This window comes from Berghia stephanieae, chromosome 1 (genome assembly GCF_034508935.2).
Source record: "Berghia stephanieae isolate SIO BIC M18660-M18661 chromosome 1, UCSD_Bste_1.3, whole genome shotgun sequence".
NCBI lineage: Eukaryota > Metazoa > Mollusca > Gastropoda > Nudibranchia > Aeolidiidae > Berghia > Berghia stephanieae.
This window is the reverse complement of record NC_088360.1, coordinates 134421877-134446876: the sequence shown is the minus strand read 5'-3', so window position 1 is coordinate 134446876 and position 25000 is coordinate 134421877. Positions and strand designations below refer to the sequence as shown.

At 37.5% G+C, this 25000-nt stretch overlaps 1 protein-coding gene across 1 annotated transcript in view; it reads right to left on the bottom strand.

The window, feature by feature from the left end:
- Positions 1–25000, bottom strand: part of LOC144963255 (choline transporter-like protein 1) — a 244856-nt gene that overhangs the window by 54168 nt on the left and 165688 nt on the right. The window contains exon 3 of the mRNA XM_078897123.1: positions 15062–15344. Coding sequence (XP_078753249.1) covers positions 15062–15091 — 30 coding nt within the window. The 5' untranslated portion in view covers positions 15092–15344. The remainder of the gene's footprint in view (positions 1–15061; positions 15345–25000) is intronic.

Genomic DNA, 25000 nt, shown 5'->3' with positions numbered 1-25000 from the left:
TAACGAGAGAGAGAGAGAGAGAGAGAAGGAGAGAGCGAGAGAGAGAGAGAAAGAGCGAGTTACATCCATGATGGACACAAGATGGGGGGGGGGGGGGGGGGCAATATTATTCCAGAATGTCTCTCTCCCTCTTTTCTCTTATTTCGTAAAAATCAGATAAGAACCCCGAGGGCTTAATTGAGGCGGGGCCGGAGAGTGTAAATGCCTCACATTGCCAAAACGCTATTTTTTTACAATTTGGCCGAAAATGTCTTCACTTCATAATCGATGAATCAAAATTATATAAATGACCCTCGGTTTATTAAAAAAAATCCTCAATTTAAGAGAATTTCGAAAAGATCTAAAAGTCAAAGAAGTCTCAGGTTCAATATTTATTGACAAATCGAGAGTCATCTTATTTCATCTATGTTTAAAGTATGTCGATTTATGGCTAAATTGAAAAAAAGTGTTTGGCAAAGATACCGAGTTCTTTCGATTACGCATTCTGGATATCGAACACTAAAACGTCACAAGGGGAAATAATCAATGTGCTGCCAAAAACAGTCATATTTTAAGTTATTGATAAAGAGGCAACACTGCCGTCCTCTGAAAAAAAAACACGTTTTTAAAAATTTTGGCAAAAAAAATCTCATCCTTCTAATATCAATCAATTAAAATGAATCTCATCTTAGCAAAAACTCTCAAACCTGAGACTTCGTGAAGTCCCAGGGTTGAGAGTTTTTGCCAAGATGAGGGCCATTTTAATCGATTGATATTATTGGAAGGATGACTTTTTTGGCCAAAATTTTTAAAACGTTTCTTTATTTTCAGTTCAGAGTACGACAGAACGCGACGGGATGAAGCACTGGTTTCTTCTGGCCTAAAAATAAAAATATATAAATCACGATTTATATAATAAGCTGAATAAAGGAAGGAAAGGGTGGAGGAAAGGGGGGGGGGGGGGGGGGGGGGCAGGGCGGTAATCGGAAAGGGTTAGGTTAGATGTTGATTTAAATGAATTTGATGGAATTAAATTGGCATAATTTGATATTGAACCAGAACTCGTTTTCCAATCCAATCTCCTCCTGTCTGATACTGACTGGTGGTGGTGGTATAGCCTACGTTACGTTGATGGAGAATATTAGAAAACGGTAAGGGCTGCCTGAAGCCGGTGATCGTAAAATACTAACGAAAGAGTGAAAATGGAAAGGCTTCGTATGGGAACAAAACAGACAATGGACGTTTCGGGTACAAACCCTTCGTCAGCACAACAATACACAAATAAACGTGGAAAACAAAAGGGTTTGTACCCGAAACGTCCATTGTCTGTTTTGTTCCCATACGAAGCCTTTCCATTTTCACTCTTTCGTTAGTTGATGGAGAATATACGATTCTTGCTTACACTCTTGCTTTTTTGGAACTCCGGACACGTTCCTAACCGCTGCACGAGCTTGCGAGTGAGCGTTGGAAACAAAATATTTCGAATTCCAGTACTCAAGAATGTAAGAATTCTATTATTATTCTACCCCTCCGTCGATTCAGATTTCGTCATCTTTGAAAACATTCAAATCATAGGTACTTCTTTTTAAAGAATCTGATTTTAAAAAAATGACATTTTGATAATCTGACGTCATAAAGTACTCGTATCATTGTCAACATGATATCATTGCGCGTTATATTTGTTACAGTGAATGACAAAATCAGTCGGATGGTGAAAAGGTTTGAACTGAGATTTTGCCAAGTTTAGTTAGAGGGTCAATTTTTTTCAAAAATGAGTTCTTGTCATAAATAATTAAATCAATCCTTTTTGTACAACTTCGGGAAATATCAAAGCTTAATTTTACTTCTAAATATTTTTACAGCAAGTCAAGTTGAAATAGTATGAAATTTGAGTAAAGTTGCTGGATACCTTTCCCAAACATCAGACAAGGACTTCTTGAAAAATCACCCGATTTACTTCAAATAAAGATTAAAATTCTATGGAGAGCTTATTCTTTCAGAAAATTAAAAAATATGCAAATCCAAAATTTTCACCTTTCGACTGTTTATGTCATGCACTGACACATAATTTAGGGAGATGGGTGGAATAAATGCTGTTCTGTCTCCCATGAAAAAAAAGACTACAACAAACAAAGACTTGAGCTTTTATAAAGCGCAATATCCACTAAACGTGCACAAAGCGCTTTACAAGGGGTCCCTGACCAACAACCACACGTAATGTAGAACAAGACATGGCGCCTGTTAGGCTATATTGCAATTCCCCCCCCCCCCCGTCCACAGAGACAACGCTGTTAACCTGAGTACTGTGAGAGAATGTGAGTAAAGAGCCTTTTCCAAGGACTCAACTATGTGCCGAGTGAGGGTCGAACCCAGGACCTTCCGATCCGAAAGAGAGTGTCATATCACTAGACCACACACTTGTCTTGTGGTCTAACAATCACCTTTGGACAGTAACGGTCCAGGGGTGTGGTTCGAGACTTGCTCTGAGTCCTTGAAAAAAGCTCACATTTACTCACAATCTGTCAACATACTCAGGTGTAAAATGAGTACCTGGCCGTTAACAGCGTTGTCTTTGTCCGAAAATTTATAATATTGCCTAACAGGCGTAATGTCCCGTCCTACATGTTGCTGTTGACCAGAGACCCCTTGTAAAGCGCTTTGAGCCCATTTAGTGGATGTTGCGCTATATAAAGCTTAGTTTTTAAGACTGGTTGAGAAGGGTGTGAAAGAATAAAGTAAATATTAGGTTTGTTTTAAAGTGCAAAATACATAGATGGAGAGAATGGATATGATTGGACAGATGATAACCTTCCAACATACACAAATATTTACAGGGTGAGAGTGATAGACATGTTTGAATGTGTGAGTTTGTGAGTGTGGGAGTGTGTGATTGTGTGTCTGTGTGATTTAAAGGAGAGAGGCAGATAGACAGATAGAAAGATGTATACAGAGGGAGAAAGAATGTGTGGGTGTGTGGGTGTGTGTGCGTGTGTGTGTGTAAGAGAAAGATAGATAGATAGATAGACACACATACATACACACACAGAGAGGGAGGGGGAAGAGAGATAGAGAGAGCGAGAGGGAGCGGTAGATAGATAGATACACACACACAGAGGAGAGAGAGAGAGAGAGAGAGAGAGAGAGAGAGAGAGAGAGAGAGAGAGAAGAGAGAGAGAGAGAGAGAGAGAGAGAGAGAGGAGAGAGAGAGAGAGAGAGGAGAGGAGAGAAGAAGCATGAGTAAGACTATAAATGAGCGTTGTACTGAAATGGAGTTTGAAGACGAAGGGCGAGTGAGAGAGCTAGAGTTAGAACGCAGGTGACAAATTTGGCAGTCATACGAGGCAGAGAGAGAGGAGAGAGAGAGAGAGAGAGAGAGAGAGAGAGAGAGAGAGAGAGAGAGAGAGAGAGAGAGAGAGAGAGAGAGATATATCCAACCTGCCATGGTAAGACTATAATATTGATTTCGCGTTGTCTTCATCCTTTCTCTACACATGGAGTCTTTGACAGTCACTCGCAAGGGCCGAGTGAGAGAGCTAGAGTTCTGAACGCGCCGTTGACAAACCTCTTTGGCAGTCACTCACGAGGGCCGAGTGAGAGAGTCAAGGTTCTGAACGCGCCGCCGTGACAAGCATCAATGCTTGTCTCAATCTGTTTAGTTGTAAATGAGTTTTGGGCGGCGCCCTCCCGCCCGTGCTTTCTCAACAAGGGAAGTTGAAACGTTTGCACTGATTATGAACAAGTCTGGAAAACCTTGTTTTCTTGTTTTAATAATAATATATAATAATAATAATAATAATAATAATAATAATAATAATAATTAATAATAATAATAATAATAATAATAATAATAATAATAATATAATAATAATAATAATAAAGCCGTCAAATAATATTACTTAATAGATAGAATGAAGATGACGTCACTCAAGCCTTTGTTATTGTTTTTTTTTTTTTTTTTGTTTGCCATTCCTCGTTTATGAGCAATACGCTTCAACAGTCGTAACGTCACTTCCCTCGTAATGACGCATGGTAACTTAGTAACTGGCTCTAAACTATTGGAACAATGGCGGAAGCCCTTATGAAATATTTCTCCGACAAGCATAAAAGCGTATCCAGAGGGAAAAAAAATCTGATCATGTTTTGACTTTTACACATTCTGATCACAAGACTTATGACAAGTTCTAGCCAGCATGAAGAATAAAAAGTACCGATTTTCTTTGTTTAGAACCACGATGACCGCCGTTGCTGGGCAACGTGATATCAGACTATTGAATCCAATTCTCACTAAACTTTATTAGCCAGAGACTATAAAAGTTTATGGTTACAGAGAGTTTCGTGTGTTGGTCTGGTACACTTCCGGGTGTTGTGAGCTTGTTAGCTAAGCGCATACTATCTATAGATAATGTGCGCTTGGCTAAGAAACTCACAATATTGCCATCCGGAAATATATCGGCCCAACACAAAACTATGTGTAACCTTGAACGGTTCTCGTCTGGTTAATACCGTTTAGAGAGAATTACTCATACACACGGTTGGCAAATAAACAATAACAATAACAAAGACCCGAGTGACGTCAACTTCGTTCTATTTCATACACTAACATAACCCATTCAAATACTCTTCAACAGTCGTAACGTCACTTCCTTCCTAATGACGCATGGTAACTTAGTAACACTGGCTCTAAATATCGGAACAATGGCGGACGCCCGTATGAAATATTTCCCCGGCGAGCATAAAAGTGTATTCGGAGGAAAAAAAAAACCCCACATAAATTTGATCATCTTTTGACTTTTACACAATCTGATCACAAGGCATATGAAATGTTCTAGGCAGCATGAAGAATAAAAAGTAATGATTTTCTTTGTTTAGAACCAAGATGGCCACCGTTGCCGGGCGGCGTGACATCAGACTACTGAATCCAATTCAGAGCCTCTTCTTCTCCATTACCAGTCAGTCCAATGTTACAATGGGATGCATTGTAAAACAATAGAACCCGAAGTGATACTTGCTGTGTGTGGTGTCCCATGGTGCAATCAATATCCACCCCTGGCTTGTCTGAATGGAAATGATCGCAATCAGAGGGGATCAATAGTCATCGCACCTCTTTGTGGTTTTGTGTTATGACACTCGATTTCGGATTGGAAGGTCCTGGGTTCGGACCGAGTTCCATTCCGATTAAAGTCGAGATTTTGTTGGGTTTTTTTTTTCAACTCCATCAGTATTGATTGGGAAACCGGGTCTGATAGATCTGGCGGAAAATGCGATAGACTAGTGTTCTATCCAAAGGGTAGCAAGCAATGACCGTTGTACGTTTTTAAAACAATAGAACCCTTTGTGATACTTTCTGTGTGTGGTGTCCCATGGTTCAATCAATATCCCACCCCTGGCTTGTCTGAATGGAAGGATCGCAATCAGAGGGAGATCAATAGTCATCTCACCTCTTTGGTAGAAATTTGATATCAAGCAATTTGGCTTTTTTCTCTTTCTTTTTTGACCGTAAAATGACAATAAGAAATTAAGGAGCAGACACCAGTGTAAGATAAAGAACTGAGCAAGTGTGTATGAAAGGTACCAGACAAAGGAAGCAAGCAAGAAAAATACAAGGAAAAAACCATCCCAAAAAATCAGTCGATTTCGACTGGGGATTAAACCTCAGACCTTCTGATTTCCTGGTAATCAGAAGGTCTGAAGTTCGATCCCCAGTCGAGGTCGACTGATTTTTTGGGACGGTATTTTTCTTGTATTTTTCTTTCTTGCTTTATCTGGCAACTTTTATACACACTTGTTCAGTTCTTTATAATGACAATATATATATTGAGAGAGAGAGAGAGAGAGAGAGAGAGAGAGAGAAAGAAAGAAAGAAAGAGAGAGAGAGAGAGAGAGAGAGAGAGAGAGAGAGAGAGAGAGAGTCGGGTTTCCTGTTTCACACTTGAATAAAATGTATCGTGAGATCTAAAGAGCCCGGGAATAAAATCTACTTGAAAACATCTTTTAACCACACAAGCAAGCAAACGTACAAACGTGCACTTTATCGCAAAATATTTTTTTTTCAGAGAGAAATCGGCCCATGCATTTTTCAAAGGCGTCGACAATAATTATGCTATAAATAACAACAGCTTTTGCAACGAGAAGCAAAACAAATATTGAACACAGGCAGGAATCAACACGAATGCATCGCGGTGTGTGTTATGAATGCATCAATTTTATTTCACTGTCTGTATAACATAGATAGGATGCGCTTGGCTGAGAAGCTCACACCATTGCCATCCGGAAGTATAAGGGACCGACACACACAACTCTGTGTAACCTTGAACGTTTATAGTCTGGTTAATACAGTTTAGTGAGATTACTCATAAACATGGATGGCAAAAAAACAATCACAAAGACCCGTTTGACGTCAACTTCGAACTAGACTATAGGATATAAAGAATGTTTGAGAGCTTTTGACACGATGGCTATGTGGTCAAGTGGTATGACTCTCGCTTTCGGATCGGAAGGCCTTGAGTTCGAGCCTCGCTCGATGCATAATTGAGTCATTGGAAAAGACTCTATAATCACATTCTCTCACCTTACTCAGGTGTAAAACGAGTACCTGGCCACTAACAGCGTTGTCTCTGTCGGAAAAAAATTGTAATATTGTCTAGCGGCTTCATGCCTCGTTCTACATTATTATATGTTGGTCAGCAGGGACCCCTTGTAAAGCGCTTTGAGCACATTAAGTGGATATTGCGCTAATATATATATAGTAAATCACACAATTTAAAGGAAAATGTTTTAGTTTATAAAAGAGCTTTTATATAGCGCGATATCCACTTAACATGTTCAAAGCGCTTTACAAGGTGGCCAACAGCAACATTTAACATTTATGACGGGACATGACGCCTTTTAGGCGATATTACAATTTTTTAGGACAGAGACAACGCTGTTAACTCATTTTACACCTGAGTATCGGTGAGAGAATGTGAGTAAAAAGCCTTTTCCAAGGACTCAACTATGCGCCGAGCGAGTCTCGAGCCCAGCACGGTCCGATCCGAAAGCCAGTGTCATACCACTAGACCACATAGCCGCACAAATTATTGTATTATTATATTATAACTATAAAAACGTGACACTGTGTTTTAGAGTTAATTTACTGATCAATAATATGCATAGAATTTAAACTATTTGTTGCATTTCTGTTTGAGTAAGAAAAACATAAGTTTTTTTGTGTTGGGTGGGTGTGATATTTTGGGACAATTCTGAAAATGGTTGGATAGGAAAAGGTTAATATCTCAGATACCGTTTTTCTACAACTAACGACAGAACAGACTCGGCAACCTGAAGCGCATGAATTTCAATCAATCAATTATTTCGTATCGACAGCGTCTCGAGTTCGCCAAGAAAACTAGTTCGAAGTCATTAGAAAAAAAGGACGTGTCATTTGAGACGATTGAAAGCTTGGAGATCTTTCTAGAATTCATGCAATGCGGCTGACGTCTGAATTGATTTGGACTCTCCTGGACTTGAAAAGACAAAAAGTGAATGAGACAGACCCGAACAGCGTGACGTACTCACGACCCAAATAGCATGACGTACTCGCGGCTCAAACAGCGTGACGTACTCACGACTATATCACATTTAAGAAATTAAGGAGCAGGCACCGGTGTAAGATAAAGAACTGAACAAGTGTGTATGAAAAGTACCAGACAAAGCAAGAAAGAAAAATACGAAAAAAAAAACAAAAAAAAAAACATCCCCCCAAAAAGCAGTCGAGCTCGACTTGGGATCGAACCTCAGACCTTCTGATTACCGGTCAGACGTGTAATGGTAGCACGTCTGAGGCTCGCTCACCAGTCGAGGTAGACTGGGTTTTTTTTGGGATGTTTTTTTTTACGTGTATTTTTCTTACTTGCTTTGTCTGGCACCTTTCATACACACTCACTTGTTCAGATCTTACTCACGACTAACGGATTAATAGTCAAATCGATAATTCTCGGTTGATTAACCAATTAACTGCTGTACTCCGGAAAAAAAAAACACGTGTTAAAAATTTTTGGACCAGAAAACTCGTCCACCGATTTAAATGAGCCTCATCTTGGCCAAAAAAAAAAGGCTCAAACCTGGGACTTTAAAAGGAAAACTTTGCGTAGTCCCAGGTTTGAGTGTTTTTGCCAACACGAGGGTCAATTAAATCGATAGATATTTTTTGGAGGACGAGTTTTCTGGCTAAAATTCTAAAACACGCTGTCTTTCCAGAGTCCGGCACTGAAAAGGTTAAATAACAAAATGCTCTGAGGGAACTGTCTGGTGCAAACTTATTGAACTAGAAATGGTTTAGATATCAATAAAAATAAAATATATCTATTCATTTGTCGCGTCTATGTAGGAGAAGTGGCAAGTAGGTAGGGACAAATAGAAATTAGATCGATAAATTAAAAAATAAATTCCCTTTATTCATCCCCAAGGGGAAATTTGTCTCTAGGGTCTATCCCAAGGGAAGACTGGAATAACCCAGGCGTCACCCGCAGTGCAGCGCCGCAAATTGAGCTAGGGCGAGGTGACTTGCTGAAGGTCACACAGCGCAGCGGCATGTGGTCGAACTCGGTGCCTTTCGGGGGATACGAAGGAAAGACATTACCGCTGAGCCACGCTGTCATAGTTTTCCCTAAAGACAGAAGTCGTCTGGTGGCAGATTGTAAAATTAATTATGCTGGGGTAATAAAATTATCTAGGGGCGCTATGAGAAAATATGTGGCTATTGAGTTATTTAAAATCGTGAGAAAGTTAGGAGGGATTTGAAATAAACCACTACATCATTGAAAGGAACATATAAATAACTAGATACGTTAATATGGTGCGGTTTAGTGAGTGGTCTGTGGTATGGCACATCGCCTTAAGACCGAAGGGTCTGTGGTTAGAGACCCGCGCTATATGACTCCAAGTTATGTCCTTTCAAAAAGGCTCTTTACTCACATTCCATTACTGTAGTGCTTCGAGAGCCATTGGGCTCACGGAGCCGGAGTTTATCTCGGTTTATTTACCGTGAAACCGACGATAACAATTGCTTTTTACCCTTAGGGTAGGAGGCTAGTCTATCGCAAAATACTTTTCGCCACATCTGAAAGACCCAGCTATCCAATGACTTCTGGGAAAACAGGGAGTGTCAGAAAAAATATCGACTTCACCCGAGTCCGATCTCGGTCCCTTTGCGTGCGAAGCGAATGCTTTACCTACTGCTGATCAGACATCGTGCCTCATGGCCATCGACGTCATAGAAATATGAAATATTACCTCCTTTATTCACCCCCAAGGGGAAATTCGTCTTCAGGGTCTATTCCAAGGAAAGACTGGAATAGCAGAGCCGCAAAGGAGCTGCTAGGGGAAGGTGACTTGCTCAAGGTCCCACAGCGAGGCGGTACCTTTTTGGTGAAAAGCAAAGACCATACCCGTGAGTCACGCTGGCCCTCATACCATGATATTTTTTGGAATTAAACAATTAAATAGATCTCCAATACCGCATCTTACAATTTAAATAAGACAAAAACAAAAAACAAAAAACAAAAACAAACTTGAGCTTTCATATAGCGTAATATCCATTAAACCGCTTTACAAGGTGTCCCTGGCCAACAGCAACCCGTAACATGTTGAACGGGACATGACGCTTGTTAGGAGATATTGCATTTTTCCCCCGACAGAGACAACAGCCAGGTACTTATTTTATACCTGAGTACGATGAGAGAATGTGAATGTGAGTAAAGAGCCTTTTCCAAGCACTCAACTGTGCGCCGAGCGAGTCTCGAACCCAGGCCCTTTCGATCCGAAAGCGAGTGTCATACAACTAGACCACATAGCCACACAATTATTTCTAAAACGATACATTAAAACCAGTGGCCAGTGTATTTATTGTGAATAAAACCCACACCAACCACTATGCTAAACGAATAAAGCGAATGAGATCGATGACGAGTAAATTACCTCCCTTGTTCCCAGAACTCTTTCGCCTCTAACGCTAATAAAAAATGGTACGACTGCTACGGGTTATTGGTGGAATCCAGACGAGAAACGGTGAACAGTGAACAGTAACAGTAACATCAGTTCATCGATCACTCGTCATATTGTAGCTGATGAACAAAAAGAAAAAAACCAAACACATTTTTAAAATTTTGACCAGAAAAATCGCCCTTCAACTATCGCTCGATCATTTAAGATGCACCCCCCCCCCCCTTTCCCCCGCTCCTCCCTTGAACGAACTGGCAAAATGTTATACATTTTTAGACTTTTTAAGAAAAAGTCGCAGATTTGAGTTTTGTCTAAAATGACTTGAGCTTTTATATAGAGCAATATCCAATAAACGTGCACAAAGCGCTTTACAAGGTGTCCCAATAGCAACACTTAACGAGTCGGACGAGAAATGGCGTCTTTTGGGCAATACTATAAATATTTTTTTTCGGACAGAGACAACGCTGCTAACGGTCATGTACTCATTTTACACCTGAATACGGTGAGAGAATGTGAGTAAAGAACCTTTTCAAAGGACTCAACGACTCGCCTCTCCGGCCTCGAACCCAAGAATTTTCGATCCGAAGGCGAGTGTCATACCACTAGACCACATAGCCGCAAACGTATTGACCAAATAATATAATCAAATTTCTGACTTCTAAAAGAAGTTTCAGGTTTAAAATATTATGTTTACAAGTTGAGAGTTATCTTCATTGATCGATATTTAGAGTGTAAGATTTCTGGCACCAAAAGGAAAGATGCTGTGTTTTGTCATTGCCAGTCCACAGCAGTGTTGTCAAGAAGAACGTGCCCAGCAAGACCGTGGGGAATTCTAATCAAAGAAGGTAATGAAAGATCGTAGATTGTCGTGATTTACACAGCAAGTTGGGGGTTAATGAATTGGTGTTTACACAGCCAGTACATATTAGTGGTGCGTAGAAGAACTTACGACTGGATTGCCGCGATTTACACAGCATGTTGGGGGTTTATGAATTGAGGTTTACACAGTCAATACACGGCAGTGTTGTGTAGAAGAACTTGCCTTGGTTTGTTGCTATTTACACAGCATGTTGGAGGTTAATAAATAATTGGGGTTTACACAGTAAGTACACGGCAGTGTTGTGTAGAAGAACTTGCCCTGGATTGCCGTGATTTACACAGCATATTGGGGGTTTATGAATTGGGGTTTAAATACACAGCCAGTACATAGCAGTGTTATGTAGAACTTGTTTTGGTTTGCCGTGATTTACACAGCATGTTGGGGGTTAATGAATAATTGAGGTTTTCACGACACATTTACGGCCATAACATGACGAATCATTTGAAGTTTAGTCTATAAATTTTCTGATGCAAAAAAGGAAAGATGCTGTGTTTTGCCGTTTCCAATACACGGCAGTGTTGTGTAGAAGAATTGCCGTGTTTTACACAGCATGTTGTGGGTTAATGAATCGGGGTTGACACAGTCAGTATATAGTCGTGTTGAAGCACGCTTGGTGAATATTGCACTATATTAATTGTTCTAGTTTTTTAAAATGTATTTAGCTGACGAAAAAATGGTTAAAATCGAAATATTTATCATACCTTATGTTCAAAACAGTGGCTGAAGTTTATATACAGTTTTTTTAAAACAACAAATAAACTTTAGGTCGTTTTCTCAAAATTGAAGAAATCTTGAGACAGAGCCACTTATCCTCAGCCCACTTGGTAAAAATTTTCTGGCCAAAATAATTAAAAAGACGTTTTGTCATTGCACAGCAGACAGAAGTTTTCATTTCGTTTTAAGTCGTTCTCAACATCAGTCGACCTTTTACAATTCATATCAACAAGACATTGGCATTTTAATTTATCGCAGATAAGAGCTCCACTAATATGATGTATGATGGGAATGCACTCATTAATGAGGTTATTCTGCTAGATTTATACATATTGAGAAAAAAAAAAAACCAAAATAAAAAAATCAAACAAAAAAACCCCAAACAAAACAAAACAAAACAACAACAAAAATACCAAAAAAAAAAAAACACAACAAAAAAAAAAAAAACAAACAAAACAAAACAAAACAAAACAAAACATACAAACAAAATAAAAAAAACCCCAAGAAACAAAAAAAACACCCCCCCCCCCCCCCCCAAAAAAAAAAAACAAAAAACACAAAAAAACAAAAAAACAAAAACAACATAAAAAACCCCTCCCTAAAAACCCAATAAACCCAAAAGATCATTGAGAGTTAACAAAAAGTAGAATCATTTACAACATACAACAATGTACATCTCGAGAGTGTTTCCATAAATAGAATGATGCGCAATAATCTATTGAGCTCCGATGTAAAACAGTAGCAACACAAGTTATTTTCGTAGACAATAAAATGAGAAACAATGTTCAGAAAGTAGGTAGATTACCTATATTACACGCATGAACTGAAACAAAGATCATTCCACCTCACATGACCGGAAACACAATGACTGTTACTATTTTTAAACACGACACACATCCGGGTATCAATTATTAGTGGGATTTCTTGAGCTAATGATTGTGTTTGCATGAAAATGTAAATACGACATTTGAAAGGTCTTAATCAATATCTGTTAGATTTCCACACTTAGGAGATAACAGGGATGTGTTTATCTTTGTTAAACTAGCTAACCTTGTTTAGGATCTGCACTATAACACGTTGTAAGAGAGAAACACACACACACACACTCACACACACACACACATACTGAAAGAGAGAGAGAGAGAGAGAGAGGGAGAGAGAGATAGAGAGAGAGAGATAGAGAGAGATAGAAAGATAGATAGATAGAGAGAGAGAGAGATAGAAAGATAGATAGAGAGAGAGAGATAGAGAGAGATAGAAAGATAGATAGATAGATAGAGAGAGAGAGAGAGAGAGAGAGAGAGAGATAGAAAGATAGATAGAGAGAGAGATAGAGAGAGATAGAAAGATAGATAGAGAGAGAGAGAGAGAGAGAGAGAGAGAGAGATAGATAGAGAGAGAGAGAGAGAGAGAGAGAGAGAGAGAGAGAGAGAATTGGCTCGACGTCAATATTGGGCTCTGACAAAGAGTAGTTTTCATAACATGTCGCCTCTAAAAGATGTTACTATAAATTAACCCAAACCGTAGTAGTAGTATTAGTAGTAGTAGTAGTAGTAGTAGTAGTAGTAGTAGTAGCAGTAGTAGTACTAGTAGTACTAGTAGTACTAGTAGTAGTAGTAGTAGTAGTAGTAGTAGTAGTAGTAGTAGTAGTAGTAGAAGTAGTAAATAATAATAATGATAATAATAATAATAATATAATAATAATAATAATAATAATAATATATAATAAGTAGTAGTAGTAGTAGTAGTATTAGTAGTAGTAGTATAATAGTAGTAGTAGTGTAGTAGTAGTAGTGTAGTAGTAGTAGTAGTAAGTAGTAGTAGTAGTAGTAGTAGTAGTAGTAGTAGTAGTAGTAGTAGTAGTAGTAGTAGTAGTAGTAGTAGTAGTAGTAGTAGTAGTAGTATATAATAATAGTAGTAGTAGTAGTAGTAGTATAATAATAGTAGTAGTAGTAGTAGTAGTAGTAGTAGTAGTAGTAGTAGTAGTAGTAGTAGTAGTAGTAGTAGTAATAAAGTAGTAGTAGTAGTAGTAGTAGTAGTAGTAGTAATAATAATAGTAGTAGTAGTAGTAGTAGTAGCGTATGGCTACACCTCCAAATTCATTTCAACCCAGCTTCAGAAGACTTCCGAAACTCAATAAGTGGTAGAGATGAACTTGCTTCCACGAGGCTATCTGGATTAAATTATGATAAACGAACCAAACATTCATTGACTGACATCAAAGTATAAATTGAGCTTTAAATTGAGCTTTATATAGCGCAATATCCACTAAATGTGCTCAAAGCGCTTTACAAGGGGTCCCCGACCAAGAGCAACATTTAACATATAGGACGGGACATGACGCCAGTTAGGCGCTATTACAATATTTCGGACAAAGACAACGCTGTTAACGGCCAGGTACTCATTTTACACCTGAGTACGGTGAGAGAATGTGAGTCCTTTTCCAAGGACTCAACTAAACGCCGAGCGCGAGGCTCGAACCCAGGACCTTCCGATCCGAAAGCGAGTGTCATACCACTAGACCACGTAGCCGCACGATAGCAGGGATAGCTTTTCAAAGAGGTGAAAAAAAAAGATCTGCACTTTGCTAGAAACTCAGTAGACATTTTTTTTATTATTCTTAATCTTTCAACCTAGAAAGATCAATCAGCAAACGAAATCACTTCATGGTTTATAAATAAAGAACCTGACATTGACGTTGTTTTGAGTCGAAACGGAAACGTTTAAGAGAACGATCGTTGTTACTGGCTCAGTTTCAATAGCCTTCAACAGTCGTGACGTCACTTCCCTCGTAATGACGCATAGTAACTTAATAACTGGTTCTAAACTATCGGAACAATGGCGGACGCCCTTATGAAATACTTCTCCGACGAGCACAAAAGTGTAACCAGAGGAGAAAAACATTAGAAATCTGATCATGTATTGACTTTTATACATTCTGATCACATTTCGTGAAAAAGTTCTAGCCAGCATGAAGAATAAAAAGTACCTATTTTCTTTGTTTAGAACCAAGCTGCTCGTTGCTGGGCGGACGTGACATCAAACTATTGAATTCTATTATGCTGTGAATGTCTTAATGAAAGAGGAAAATAACACAGAAAATGATAACAAGATATGGAGTGAGTAGGAAAGTGCCAGAAGACAACAGGAAATAAAAGGAGAAAATGATACCGATCTCTGTTTAAAAAAAAAATCCAACAAATTTTTAATATTTTGGCCATAAAACTCGTCCTTCAAATATCAATCGATTAAAATAACCCTCATCTTGTTAAAAACGCCGAGAGTGTTTGACAAGATGATGGTCATTTCAAAGAAAGTCCAAAATTTGAAAGAGTTTTACGAGATGAAGGTCCTTTGAAGAGAAGGCCCAGGTTTGAAATTGTTTGAAAAGATAACGGTAATTTTAATCCATCGATATTTGAAAGACGAGTTTTTTTGGCCGAAAATGTTATATTTTTTTTCAGAATGGGACAAAATAAAATTGCAATTTTCTAGGGTTTCTCAACTGACCTTTGCTCTCATACAACAACAACAACTCATGGTTGAAGCTGGTGGAATGTATTGTGTAGTCTGGGGTGGTGTTGACCGTGTAGAAATTCACTCCTTCAGTTATAATCCGTTTTGTTTTCAGAATAGAAGAATAACACATAGATTGAACTAAAACATATGGATTGGTCAAACAATTGGTCAAATTGACTCGAGTTGTTTCTTGGACGGCTGGAATTGGTGGACGACTTCTGATGGAATATCTCCTGCCGTCCTTCAGTCCGTTCTGATTTGGTCAGTAAACATTCTGTAGAATACAAAGAAACAAAAAAAAACAACGTTTATAAATAAAATAAAATAAAATAAAATAAATATATACATAAAATTCCCTTTAATCACACCATAGAGGAAATTGCTCTCTAGGATCTATTCCAAGGGAAGACTGGAATAATCCAGACGTCAGCCGCAGTTCAGCGCCGCATATTGAGCTAGGGCGTAGGGCGAGGTGACTTGCAAAGACTGTACCGCTGAGCCACGCAGCCTGTTTATATTTTGCTATCTTTTCAATCATGATTTAAAAGAGCAAGTAGTATATCACGGCCCTACAAGCAAATTTTTGATAATAATGTTAACTGTCTTGTGAATGGTTCCACCGGGCCATAAGGATAAGTAACTTAAAAATCACCGATATAAAAGCTCAAGATTTTTTTTTCAAGTTTCCAGCACGCTCTCCTATGGCACGCGGAGCTGCTGGGTGACAGAATTATATCTATGTAATATTATGTCGGTAGCTCGATGAGCATCGAATTTCAGCACGCTCGAACTCTAGCACGCTTCGTGACTTTTCCAAAGAGCGTGCTAGTATCCAGCGAGTACTGTACAACGAAAACCAATGCTTAGCAGATTGGGATGCGTGGAACTTATGAAATTATTTGTATAAGTCGCACATGACAGCTCAACCTTGCCATACATTAATATTTCCTGACTGTGAGTGGTTTAAATAATATCCTTTCTCTAAACCTCTATTAACTCACTAAATCCTAGAGATTTTTTCTACTTTTCAAAATTGGAAAAATGTATTTAAAATGAGCATATACATTATAGATAGTTTTATTCAACTACCGTTAACATGTAAAAACTAAAACCATTAGCTTTGATACTACGTCTATAATTTGTCTCAGAAAAATGTAACAATAAATAGGCATGGGCTAAAAGTAACCCGGGTAAACTACGGATATAGTCGGTGTTAGGGTTGAGTGAATTAATAACACGACATCCAGTTAGACTGGATCGAGAATGAGACATGTATTATTATCTCTTTCTATCTGAATTATTTAAAACCCAAACAATTGCACGTTTTGTCATCAATAGCGTCAATGTCAAACAAACGTTAAAATTTAAATGACATTTATACATAACAAGCTGAGCAATATTGTATGAATTTTGATAACCCCCACCTCCCACCAACCCCCCCCCCATAAAATCGGAAAAAAAACCAAACCCTAGACGTTCAATATATGTTATATTGGCCAGTAGTGATATCTTGACCACAATAAAAATTAAAAAAGGACAGTATATCAGATCATTGAAAAATAAAAAAAAAAAGAAAAAAAAAAGAATTGTAATAAGAAATATTTTAAACAATATATTAAAAGTTATTGGAGACGGCATGATGAAAGAACCTTATAGATAGTATGCGCTTGGCTAAGAAGCTCATAACATTGCCATCCGGAAATATAACGGACCAACACACAAAACTGTGTGTATCCATGAACGTTTATAGTCGGGTTAATACAGTTCAGTGAGCATTACTCAAGAACGCGGATGGCAAAAAAACAATAACAAAGACCTGAGTGATGTCATCTTCGAACTATCTATACTCATATTTCTAAGGCTTAAACCCTGTGTCCAATGCATGTACGTACCGATCCCAATGCAGGAAGGCGGACGGGAGGAACTAGTTCAGAGCGTAGCCATCGTTAAGTTATAGCCTGACACTGAATCCCCAAAAAGACTGGCATTTTGACGTCATTATTGGGTTTTTGCACCGCCTAGTGAGTTGTCGTTAGTAGTGCTCATGGAAACAAGTGGTCCCATTGGTTGAACTATTGAATACAACTCACGATTTGTTTTCTTTCGTGGCCAAACACAGGCATTTTGGCGTCATTGTTTTGGTCAGTGTCAGGCTATAGATAGTATGCAGATGACGTCACTCAGGCCTTTGTTATTGTTTTTGCCATCCGCGTTTGTGAGTTGTTCTCACTAAACTGTATTAACCAGACTATAAAAGTTCATGGTTACACAGAGTTTGTGTGTTGGTCCGTTATACTTCCGGATGGCAATGTTGTGAACTCCTTGGCCAAGCGCATTCTATCTATAAGTTAATGATGATGTTCAGAGACCAAGACAAAAGAGTGCCAGATTGAATCCTAAACTGCCGTACTCTAAAAAAAAAAACCCACATATTTTAAAATTTGGCCAGAAGACTTGTCCTTCAAATATCGATCGATTTAAATGACCCTCATCTTGGCAAAAATCTTTCAAACCTGGGACTTCGGCGACGCGTTGACGATGCCATTGGCTGATTATTTTCTTCCATCTCAATGGAATTCTGACATGACACTGACAGTAAATGCTATATTATTTTTTCACATAATCGCCCGTTCAAAAGACGAGACGTAGAGAAGAAGACAACCAGTACTATTATGTCGTACTCAGGAAAAAAACGCATATTTAAAAATTTGGCCAGAAAACTCGTCCTTCAAATACCAATCGATTAAAATGACCCTCATCTTGGCAACAATCTTTCAAACCTGAGGCTTCACGAAGCCCCAGGTTTGAAAGATTTTGCCAAGATGAGGGTCATTTTAATCGATCAATATTTGAAAGACGAGTTTTATGGCCAAAATTAAAAAAAAAAATTACTTGTTCTCAGAATAAGACTGTTATGGGAGTTACCCTCAGGGATCATCAGCCAGTCACAGGTAGAATAGAAATAGAAGTAATCCCTATAGAAAAGACGCCGCGTTTTGGCATCATCATCGCTGTGATGCTTCTACCACCACCACGTGACAGATGGCTGTTTTCTTGACATTTACCCCATCTGTAAATAATGTGATGTCGATTTCAGATTTATCGCCGCCTACCAGTTAGTTCAATGCATAGATATACATCTGTACTACCAGATCGCTTGCGATGTACGTTTAGCACGCGATACGACGCCATTCATACTTGAGGCAACCTATACCGGAAATGGGGAGTGGCGTGTTGGGTTTTCATTCATTTGTTATCAAAACAGTTTTAATGAGACAATGGTTAACATTGCAAATCACAAAATGTTTATAATATTATACACCTAACTATTGCAATTTACATCTCCGTAAATTAAATATTCATTTGTCTTTCAGTGTGTTAAATTCATTCATCCATATGGTGCATTCCTGTTGTGTATACAAATGCCATATTAGAGCCCTCAAGACAGCAAAATTACTTTCATAGATTAGTCAAATTAATTACTTTATTAGCCTCATGATAATGTATGAATGCATGTTTGTGTAATTTTGCTTTTTGAGAAATTAGTAGCGATGATGATGAAGATGATGAAGATGCTGATGATGATGAAGATGATGATGATGATGATGATAATAACAATAATAATAATAATAATAATAATAATAATAATAATAATAATAATAATAATAATAATAATAATAATAATAATAATAATGATAATAATAATAATAATAATAATAATAATAATAATAATAATAACAATAAATAATAATAATAATAATAATAATAATAATAATAATAATAATAATAATAATAATAATAATAATAATAACAATAATAATAATAATAACAATACTACTACTACTACTACTACTACTACTACTACTACTACTACTACTACTACTACTACTACTACCATCATCATCATCATCATCGTCATCAACATCATAGTCATCACAATTATTATTATTATTTATTATTATTATTATTATTATTATTATTATTATTATTATTATTATTATTATTATTATTATTATTATTATTAATATTATAATCCCACCATATTTCTTTTAAAAAATAAATAAGATCCTATTCTAGTGTCAGAGTGGGGCTTTTAAATGCGCGGCTATGTAGTCTAGTGGTATGACGACGACGACGAAGCTACTACTACTACTCTACTACTACTACTACTACTACTACTACTACTACTACTACGACTACTACTACTACTACTACTACTACTACTACTACTGCTGCTGCTGCTGCTATACTACTACTACTACTACTACTACTACTACTACTACTACTACTACTACTAGTACTACTACTACTACTGCTGCTACTACTACTACTACTGCTACTACTACTACTACTACTACTACTACTACTACTACTACTACTACTACTACTACTACTACTACTATACTACTACTACTACCACTATCAATAATAATGGGGGGGGGGGGATGACAGTGACGACAACAACAGCAACAACAACAACAATAATAATAATAATAATAATAATAATAATAATAATAATAATAATAATAATAATAATAATAATATGGCACGCCTTGTTTTGTCTTTTTTTTTAACCTCAACTATATACTCTTACTATTATTACCTTCAAATAAGGCGAAACACACCGTAGCAAACACACACATACACCTCACTTTGCCCCAAGTTATGGCGGCCGACCGAAGAACAAGCTCGCGTGCTCGTCACGGTAATTTTTTAGTGACGTTTAGTAACCCCGCCAATTCTCGCAAGCGATCTGGTAGTACAAGGTGTATATCTATAGTTCAATGTTACTAACTGTGCACTGACAATACGCCCTTTTCAAATTTTGTGCAAAAAATTGTTACGCCATATATATTGTGATATCTAGATATAAAAATTAACTTAAGCTTTTATTTAGGGCAATCAATGTCTACTAAATGTGCTTTACCACAGACGAGAGATGTACTTTTCCAAAGCGATTTACAAAGGGTCCCTCCCTCGTCAACAGCAACACTTTACATTAATAATAAATAAATAAATAAAATCAAATTCCCTTTATTCATCCCAATTAGGGGGAATTTGTCCCTAGGGTCTATTCCAAGGGAAGACTGGAATAACCCAGGCGTCAGCCGCAGTGCAGCATCGCAAATTGAGTTAGGGCGAAGTGACTTGCTCAAGGCCACACAGCGCGGCGGCAGGTGATCGAACTCGGTACCTTTCGGGTACGAAGGAAAGACCACGCCGACCCCATGTAGGACAAGATCAAGATGATCTTTAACTGTCAAAATGTCTTAAACGTGATACAAACCTGAGACTTCACAAATGGCTCGGATTGTCACCGATTAAAGACTTTTTGACTAAGTTGGGGGTAATGTGGTCTAGTGCGGCTATGTGGTCTAGTGGGATGACACTCGCTTTCGGATCGGAAGGTCCTGGGTTCGAGCCTCGCGCTCGGCGCAGAGTTGAGTCCTTGGAAAAGGCTCTTTACTCACATTCTTTCACCGTACTCAGGTGTAAAATGAGTACCTGACCGTTAACAGCGTCATCTTTGTCCGAAAAATTGTAATATCGCCTAACAGGCGTCATGTCCCGTCCTACATGTTAAATGTTGCTGTTGTCTAGGGACCCCTTGTAAAGCGCTTTGAGCACATTTAGTGGATATTGCGCTATATAAAAGCTCAATTTTAAAAAAAAATGTGTGGCTATATGGTCTAGTTAGTGGTATGACACTCGCTTTCGGATCGAAAGATCCTGGGTTCGAGCCTCGCAGGTGTAAAATGAGTACCTGATCGGTAACATGCGTTTCTGTCAGAACAAATTTATAATATCGCCTAACAGGTGTTCTACATGTTACGTGTTGCTGTTGGTCAGGGACCGTTTGTTAAGCGCTTTGAGCACGTTTAGTGGATATTGCTCTATATAAAAGCTCAATTTTAAAAAAAATTATCTATCGATATGTAGATGAAAGGTTTTCTGGCCAAAGCTCTCAGAAAAGTTATTAGTCGTTTTTCGGCTTATCTGACATCATGTTAATCTATTTACGTCACGACTAACATTGCTTCAGGGTCGTTTGAGAATACTGCCGTACTCTGGAAAAATTCATGTTTAAAAATTTGGCCAGAAAACTCGTCCTTCAAAAATCGATCGTCTTGGCAAAAACTCTCAAACCCGGGACTTCGCAAAGTCGATATTTGAAGGACGAGTTTTCTGGCCAAATTTTTAAATATGTGTTTTTTTTCTCCATAGTACGATAGAATAGTACTGGTTGTCTTCTCCTCTTCTACTCGTCTTTTGAACGGGCGATTATGTGAATAAATAATATAGCATTTACTGTCAGTGTCATGTCAGAATTCCATTGAGATGGAAGAAAACATAAAAGCCAATGGCATCGTCAACACAACAATGGCGTATTCTGAATAAAAACATGTATTTAAAATTCTGGCCTGAATTGAGACCCACCGTCTCTAAACAGTATTATGTCGTGCAAAAAATTTAATTTATTGACAAAAACACGAAGCTTGGGGTTTGTTTAGATTTGTTATGTTAGAGAATGAAAACAATTTCTCATAATGCAAAAGCTCACTTTTCGGGGTCCAATTCATTCCGACATAATACCGTTTCGAGACGAAGGGTCACAATTGTAAGATGGCTTACAGATAGTATGCGCATGGCTAAGAAGCTCACAACATTGCCATCCGGATGTATAACTGACCAACACACAAAACTCTGTGCAATCTTAAACGTTTAGAGTCTGGTTATCTATATAAAAAAGGTTCTGTTCGGTTATGTGGTCTTGTGGTATGACACTCGCTTTCGGATCGGAGGGTCGTGGGTTCGAGCCTTGCTCGGCGTATAGCTGAGTTCTTGGGGAAAAGGTCTTAACTCACATTCTCTCAACGTACTCAGGTGTAAAATGAGTACATGGCCGTTAACAGCGTTGTCTCTGTCGGAGAAAAAAAATTGTGATATCGCCGAACAGGCGTCATGTCTCGTCCTACATGTTAAGTGTTGCTGTTGAACCCCTTGAAAAGCGTATTGAGCACGTTTAGTGGATATTGCTGTATATAAAAGCTCAACTTTCTTTTTCAAGCTCAAATGGAAATATTAATCCATCTAGCCTGCCTTGAGGATAAATGAAGCAATAATTTGTACAAATTTATTGAACAAATAAACCCGTGGAACTACTCTCTCTATATTTATCTATATTTAATTTGTTCAAAGCAGATTCGAAAAAAAAAATTATTATTAAAATTAAAATTAAAAAAAAAAAAAAAACATTTCCAAACTCCCAGTTTTTCTCCATGTCAACCCTGACGCAACACACCAGCCAGGCGTAATCGATTCCATCTGGTCACGAATGAACAAACACCTTTACACACCCAATACCCATAATGTTCAGCTAATCCCTAATAATCTCATTTACTGCACGTGCTGGGCTGGGGGATTACACCGGTATACAAACACAATATCGATACTTCAATGACGGTAATCACATTATTCAAAACTCTTAAATATTCGACCAGACGTAATCTGGGATCGTTAAATACTCGTTTAAGATTTAAATTTTATACCCATTTTTATTCTCTTTTTTTATTTTTCATTTACATATTCATCGATTTATCGATACATCTTTTCTTGTCGGTAAACATGACACATCAAAGAAAACCACAGATGGTGAGTAAAACTACATATAATAATAATAATAATAATAATAATAATAATAATAATAGTAGTAGTAGTAATAATAATAATAATAATAATAATAATAATAATAATAATAAATAAAAATGATGAAGATGATGATGATGATGATGATGATGATGATGATGATGATGATGATGATGATGATGATGTTGATGATGATGATGATGATGATGATGATGATGATGATAACAATAATAACAATAATATCCATTCAATTCCTTAATTATAACATCATCTAAAATTGAAGTAATGTTGTCATTCATTTCACTCCTAGACTGGTTGGCTTGATATAAACAGAGAGTTGTATCATTGTTGAGATTCTATCTAGTCTAATCTATCCCCATCATCTAAATTTACTAAATCCCAAGAACACGAGAATACAATCTAACGACACGTAAATCAATCTGTTCAGATGATATTTTTAGAAAACCGACTCTAATATTTTGGCAAGTATAAATCCGTTCTGATACATTGAACCACGTAATTACAGATTTGTTTTATCATAACAAAATATGCAGGAAAATCAATCAGAGTTATATAAGATCAATAAACACGGCATGCAAATGCATGGGATGGGATGGGATCGCGGGTAGCCAATTTTGACTTCTGGAAAAAGGCCCAATTTAAAAACTTGGCCAGAAAACTCGTCCTTCAAATATAGATCGATTTAAATGACCCTCGTCTTGGGAAAAATCTTTCAAACTTCGTGAAGTCCCAGGTTTGAGAATTTTTTGCCAAGATGAGGGTCACTTAAATCGATCGATATTTGAAGGATGAGGTTTCTGGCCAAGTTTTAAAATATTATTTTTTTCGAGAAAACGGCAGGTAACTGGTTAATTAGTAATATCAAGAAAAATGAGATCTCGTTACAGGTTACTTCCTGTTACAATCCCGTACAAAGAAAATAACACGTATTGAAAATTTTGGCCAGAAAAAGCATCCTTCAAATATATTTCAATTAAAATGAATCTCATTTTGTCAAAAACCCTCAAACCTGAGACTTTTCGTGAAGTCTTCAAGGAAGTCCCGGGTTTGGGAGTTTTGGATGAGATAAGGGTCATTTTAATCTATCGATATATAGTGGGTTAGTTTTTTGGCTAAAATTTAAATTACGTGTTTTCTCAAAGTAAGGCACAATGTATGCATTAGATCAAAGGGATTTTCGATTCAACGCACAGACGAAATGTTGAGATTGAAGTATCAAGTGACTTGGTCGAGTGATTGGGCGGCGCTGGGACAGTCATCAATTGATCTAAAAAAAACAACAACCCAAATTAATGAAATTACCACATTGTCAGGATTCTTTGATGATTTAAGGTCCAAATTAGACAACTAAATGATCAAATCACTTGTAATTTAAAAAAATAAAATGAAAAGAGTAGCAAGGAACGTTTTGATTTAAATAAAAACTCTTCTTCAAGCAAAAAAAACCCCCCAAAAAACCCAAAAACTTGTTTTTTTTATACAGCGCACTAGTTACGTGTTGCTGTGGTCATGGGCCCTTTGTCAAGCACTTAGAGCACATTTAGTCGATAATGCTCTATACGAAAGCTCAAGAATCATTTCAATCTATCGATGTATGAATTAAAAAAAATTCTAACCAATTCTTGTTTTTTTTTTTTTTAAGTTGTTTAATCAGTGTACGGCAGTACATGAAGGTTAAGCATCGCTGGTACCCAGTACTCACAGGTGAGGTCTGACACCTGTCGCAGAGGCAGGTAAATCGCGGTATTCTGTGAAAAAAAAAACATAAAAAAAAAACAAAAAAAAAAACAACCAAAACACGTATTGAAAATTTTGACCAGAAAACTCTTCCTTCAAAAATATCGATTTATTAAAATGAATCTCGTCTTGTCAAAAACTCTCAAACCTAGGACTTCCGTGAAGCCTTCCCTTGAATTCCCAATTTGAGAGGCTTTTTTGACAACAGATGATGAGGGTTATTTTAATCGATCGATATTTGAAATGACGAGTTATCTGGCCAAAACTTTAAATACGTGTTTTTCACGAGTACGACTCCATCGCGTATTATCCCATTGTTTAATGGCATAAGGTAATATGTATTCGTGTGCGTGTGGAACCCACGCCGATGATATATATATATATATATATATATATTATATATATATATATATACATACACATAGCGTTTCCATGCTCACCTTTCAAACATACATATTGTCTTCCAGATGATGCATGGGCGTAACATTAAATCATGCTAGAAAACGGGAAATTGAAGGTAGATAT